General features: G+C 31.4%; 1 protein-coding gene across 4 annotated transcripts in view; it reads right to left on the bottom strand.

The window, feature by feature from the left end:
- Nucleotides 1-748: 748 nt before the first annotated feature.
- The window catches only part of LOC116345085 (zinc finger protein 131-like), a 44,388-nt gene continuing 39,136 nt past the window's right edge, over nt 749-6,000 (bottom strand). For 3 of the 4 annotated variants that reach the window (XM_031774131.1, XM_031774134.1, XM_031774132.1), the window contains 2 exons: nt 2,526-2,622; nt 750-2,449 (listed from right to left, as the gene is read on the bottom strand). In XM_031774131.1, coding sequence (XP_031629991.1) covers nt 2,007-2,449; nt 2,526-2,622 — 540 coding nt within the window. In that variant the 3' untranslated portion in view covers nt 750-2,006. Of the gene's footprint in view, nt 2,450-2,525; nt 2,623-6,000 lie in introns of all 4 variants that reach the window. The other variant, XM_031774135.1, reaches the window with a different exon arrangement.

The following is a 6,000-nucleotide window of genomic DNA, read 5'->3' as shown; positions in this document are numbered from 1 at the left end:
TTTGTTTATTTTTTTTTTTTATATATATATATTCCACTGTGCACCATGCATATTTCAAGCGTATTCCTGTTCTCTTTGTTTTGTTTTGCATATTTCATGTTGTTATACTTCGAATTGCAACTGAATAGTATGTTTGGTGATGTATTTTTTTGTCCTGTTGCCGATTTTTATCTGCTTCGAAAATGTGTTTATCTGTCATTCGTCTACATGCAAGTATAATTTTTTTTCTTCTGTATATTCGATCAAGTGATGGTTGCTCTTTCTCCCTCCTCTGCTAGTGCATTCGTTTGTTTCTATTCTCGGTTGTTGGTGTTTTTTTCAGATTGATTTTTCACTGAAATATTAACATCCGTGAATTTTTAGATAGGTTATTGTATGTCTATTGTGTTTATGCAAGGATGTCACAGCGCTCAAATTTGATAAATTGACGAACATCAAAGAAACCTCAATAAACGAAGTTGATGGCTGCTATAGTATAAGTCACATTTACAAAACTAGGTGCTTGTGTACACATTACATTGATTTTTTGCTTATTCTATCAAACCTTTTTGGACCATTTCGTTTATTCGACTGTCGATTTTTATGGAGTTCAATAACATAGAACAATGTATTTTTCGGTGGAAAATAACAATTTATTTGCAATTTATATATATATGTAGTTTATTAAATTTATTTTTATGTACATTGGAATGATAAAATTGATCAAAAAGTATTCACTTTCACATGAAGCATCGATTGATATTAAGACTTTTCCAATGAAGAAAAAAAAAAAAAAAATATGAAAGAGAGAAGCAAAGATAAAACTCGGTAGTGGAAATTCAATTTAGACGGTTTGGGTGGATCGTTAGACGAATAAGAGATATTTTAGAAAATCGAATATTTTGTATCAAACTTCCTTGAGAGGGTTAAATGAATTCACCGACAGCCGATTTTGATATGAAAACGTTCATTTAGCTGATAAAATAAATATTTTTCCTTGTTTTCCTCTGCGGTATGCCGATATACATCATTCACTTTTACGATTGACCAACTAAGAAAGTAAACGAAATCAAAATGAAGAACTATGGAATAAAACCATTTTTAACCTCGAAAAGTCTTAGCATCAGTCTATACGTTGTGTGGATGCAACCAAATGACGCAATTTTTTTATTTTCAAATTGCTCAGTATACATCTATTTTTCAGCTATGAGAAACATGCAATTGTAATTCTATCATTTTCATGTTAATCGTCTTTTCTTAAGATACTTGAATTTATTTTGAAGACAGAACAAAGTTATAATACAGATCAAAAGCTATGAATAATAAAGCCTATACGGTCCAGGGGATCAAATGCTAATTTTGCAGATTTTAAGTGAAAATTTGTGACGTCATTTGTGATAAATGAACGATGGATGGATGAATCATGGATAGAGTATAATTGGATGATGATTGAAAGATTGGTGTGAATTAATGAAAGAATCTTTGATCGAGTGAGATGACACCTCTAAGATATTAGTTCGAAAGGTGTTTATATAATCTAACGTAATTATTAATGCCAAAAATAAAAACCATAGCAGCGTTACCAACGCAAGCTTCACTAACGCAGAATTACAAATTGATATTTTGTTGAAATATTGAGCCGCATTATGAATTTTACTCCAGAACCATCGAATAATATATATAAATATATGCGCGAAATCTCCTAGATTATTCATATGTGTTCAAATCAATCACTAAAATTATTGACTAAACTTTCGAAATTTTATTTATTTATTAACTATAGTCTTTTTGATGAATGGGCTTTTCCAAAATTTGATCTGTAACTCATTTCCTGGCGAGTCACAATTTTACAAACGACACATTTTTTTACAAATTAATCACCAATGTGCAATCAATTCGAGAATGTTGACCCCCTGGACAGTGTGCGTCAAAAAAAAATAAAACGAGACACGAAAATCTTATCAATTAATCATAAGATATGTTAACACTGGATGTGGTATAGATCTGAGACTGTGAAGTGAATCAAATCAATTTCTTTCAGTCATTTTAATGTTTGCATTGTTATCGTAATGCAACGAAACGATTGAATACTTTTTGCAAAATGCCCACCACCAGCGATAGGCAAATCGATTGTTTTCGTCAAAAACTTGATGATTGCAATTTCCCAGCCGATAGACGAATTGCAATATTTCCGAAAGTGGTTTCCGTGTGCGTCGATTGTACGGTGACGCTGAGAGATCACAGCAGTATTCCAGCACGGTATTTTCATCGTTTGCATTCAAACCAGATTTTGCTAATACTTCCATTCGATTCGATTTACCTAAAATATTATCGTAAAGCGTTCCTTTTGGTATATTGTACTTCATGGACGCCTGAGTGAAACGCATTTTCTGCGTTACCACTGATTCGATTGCTTCACGTAACTGATCAGCGGTCCACGATGGCGCTTTTAATTTTGTTGATTCACTCTCTGCACACAATAAATGTTAAATGTAATAAAACTATTTTCACGTTAATCGTGTTAAATAAATTCGTGGATCTCTTACTTTTTACAGCGGTCTTTCCTTTATTCCCATCAGTTTCCACTGGTTCGGATGAAATGGAGTGCACATTTGGATCCATCCAATGGAAACCTTCAAAACTCTGCGAAGAAAAAAATAATGTTGAGTTAATGTGAAATCCATTATTTATACTTAACTAAAATACATTATTTTTGTTTATTCATTCTATTTTATAATTACAATTTAATATACAGTACGGCTTCGATTATCCGTCATCTTCAAAATCTTGATTTATAAATGAATTTGTTTGATTTTTTGAAGAAAATTTCAGGTTGATGTCCCAGAATTTTTTTTCGATTATTCGAGTCGAGCAGCATGTACTGTAGTACATTAAAAATTACTGCAGATATTATTCAAGTATAAAGGATTTTCTTGAACAAAGCAGAAAAAATTGCGAAAGAGAACCGCCTATTCAGAACACAAGTCAAATGAGCTACGATTTTTCATTTATTGTTTGTATTATTCGTCAATAGCTGCAGTTCACATTAACCGCTTTCACAGTCTTAAAAAAGAATCAAACGAAATATTTCATTAGCTATGCATACATAGCTAGACACGCGAGTCGCGTTGGCGTCCAAAATATACAGTATAAATTGTAATCGAAATACATTACCGCATCAACAAACATAACATTTGAATTCATTATCAAAAAGGCTTCAAATCAATTGATATATTAATTGTACGATTGTTTTTAGTGTTTCACCTAGTAAATTGTATGTTTTATGTGGAAAATTGTATTTTTTTTGTGCAGCGACGTTACATAGCCAACGCGATGAGAAACGAGTACACCAGCATGTGTTCTAATAAGCATTTTTGCCATGTCAAAGTAACGATAAATTGAGGACAACATAGTAGTGGCTGGTTCATTTTCCATGCAAAATTGTATTGCATTTAAAACTTTCCAACATCAATTCGTTTACTTTTTGCTGCGAAATACGCACACGATAAACGCTTACATTCTAAAATGAAAATGCCCGAGTCAAGTACCGACTTCATAAAATCAATTTTAGTACAGTTTCAAAGATATATTTGTTCTCTTGGTGAAAAAACTTTATTCCACAGAGGATTTTGTCGGAAAAAATACATTTTGCATTCCATTCATACCAAAATTTTGGTATTAAGAATAACAATAAAAAAAACAATGAGCATTTTTAATTATACCGAGACCGAAAAAGAACCAACATTTAGGAGTTATTTACCCATTCACAAAATTTATATTTTGATAAAAAAATTCTTTCATTTTGCTTGCGGTTTTTTTTGCCATGAGTTTTGACCTTTCTTATTTTGATTTTTCCATGAGTTTTGACCTACTCAATTTCAGAGTATGATAACCTATGATTTGCAATGACACTTTGTTTTTTTTTCTTCGATTTTGTAAAGTATTTCTATGTTTTTATCTTTTATTGTGCTGTTTTAGTGTACAGCATTATAAATATCCACTTGTCGTTTGTTTTTATGCAACACTGCTTTTATCGAAATGCATTTATATTCGATGCAAGCAACAACATTTTCTTCGTGTATCGATTGCATATTATTATTCATATAAATATGCATGCATTATTGTATTTATAAATGGATTTGAAAAATTGAATTTAAAATTGACTCTTTTCTAAAAAATGGACAAAACGAAAATATGTAGTTGGTTATTATTAGAAAATTGTTTTCGGTAATAAACTGAATAGTGAACAAAACATTTTATAATACACTAACATAACGTTTCAATGTTTGGAATTCAAAATGTACGGCATACGGCAGTACGCATGCTGAGCATATACATCTGTGTCTATTTTGGCAAATGTAATAACAATCATAAAAAAGAAACAATGTACTCTGACAATTAGCACTCAGTAAATATTGAAAACTTATGTAGACCTATGTAAAACTATAAGATATTCCAAAATGAATGGCATGTGATACTCTTTTGGCATATGATACATCTCAATTTGCTCATTTTGTATAGATTAATTGTCGGAATGGTATTGTATTTCTTTGAATTTGGTCTTTAAACAAGTGCCCTTTCTCTATCCCATCATATTTATATTACTGGTTATAGATGTCATGAACGACCTAAAATTAAATTCAGCAATTATATATTATAATACGCTTTTTGAATCTTGTTTTGTTTTCAGGGTTTTATTTTTGCATGCTAATGAATAAAAATGCGGTTTATTTTCGGCCGTTATTAAATTGTTCCCTTGACTTAATAACTTTTCTCTCTGGAAGAAAAAGGATTTATGTTCATACAAACTATATACCCTTGTATGGTTAGGAGATAGGGGTAGGGAATGGATTTAGTATCTGAAAGGTAGGGATAGAAAGAATGTTCGAACTGGAAATAGTTTCCCTGGATGACCAAATTTTAAAAGGAAATATGAATGGTTGAGAATAATAATGAAACTTAATTTTTGTTCAAACTGAAGTGTCCCTTCGGAATATTTCCAATAAAAGTGTCCCAAGTTTGTGTATAGTTTTCCATATAAACTTGGGACACTTTTATTGGAAATATTTCGAAGGGACACTTCAGTTTGAACAAAAATTAAGTTTCATTATTATTCTCAACCATTCATATGTTCTCCGATATTTCGGGCATAAATTGTATGGGGGAAATTGTGATCGGGGGAAATATGATCGGTCATCCCTCTGGCATCCGTAATCAACCAATTTCCGATAGATAAAAACTTGAAATTCACATTTTGTTCCTCCACATTTGAAATCACCCACTCCTCTAGAAATCTGACCTCGTACACAACTAAAATTATGTTACAAATGAACTAATATTATATCTTTCGTTGACAACTTTATCAAAAAAACGTAAAGCACACAAAACCATACAAATACTGTTGAGTGTGTTTGGGCAATTTGAAGATCATTTGAATTGTGGTTCGCGTTGAACGTAAATAAGTATGCAATAAATATAACAAATATAATTATGCACTTGGTATGAAAATTGAATAATAATTCACGTCAATATTTTATGCAAAAGTGGTCGGCTAAATAAACCGAAAGTATATATTTCAATAAGAAGAATAAAGTGGTGGAAATTAGATAGCGGTCGGTTCAGCCCGAATAAAATCCTTGATATTTTGGTTGAGTAAATAATATAGCCCATACACACAAACAGAAATATACAATGCATTCAAATTTTATCCTTTTTTTCTCGAAAAATTACCACTTCGAAAGGTTTTCCATGTCGCTTATACTATCGATGTAAATAAATTAAAAAAAAAAATCGTAAAATGGGCTGAACTGAAGTACGTACGAGAAAAGAAGCAAAAAAAAAATAACAACCCACGAGAAAATTGAGTTCATTTTAATCGCACCAGTCATACATATGCTACTCAGGATACGGCTAATATCGAAGAAGTTAATTTGTTTCACATTAACAATATGTATAGCAGCTCGATTACAATCCAAAGTGAATCACGATGCACACATGAACAGCATACTCGATGGTGAGGGG

Source organism: Contarinia nasturtii, unplaced genomic scaffold (genome assembly GCF_009176525.2).
Source record: "Contarinia nasturtii isolate CC-2019 unplaced genomic scaffold, AAFC_CNas_1.1 Cnas_scaffold_1240, whole genome shotgun sequence".
Classification (NCBI taxonomy): Eukaryota; Metazoa; Arthropoda; class Insecta; order Diptera; family Cecidomyiidae; genus Contarinia; species Contarinia nasturtii.
This window is presented reverse-complemented; position numbering and strand designations above follow the sequence as displayed.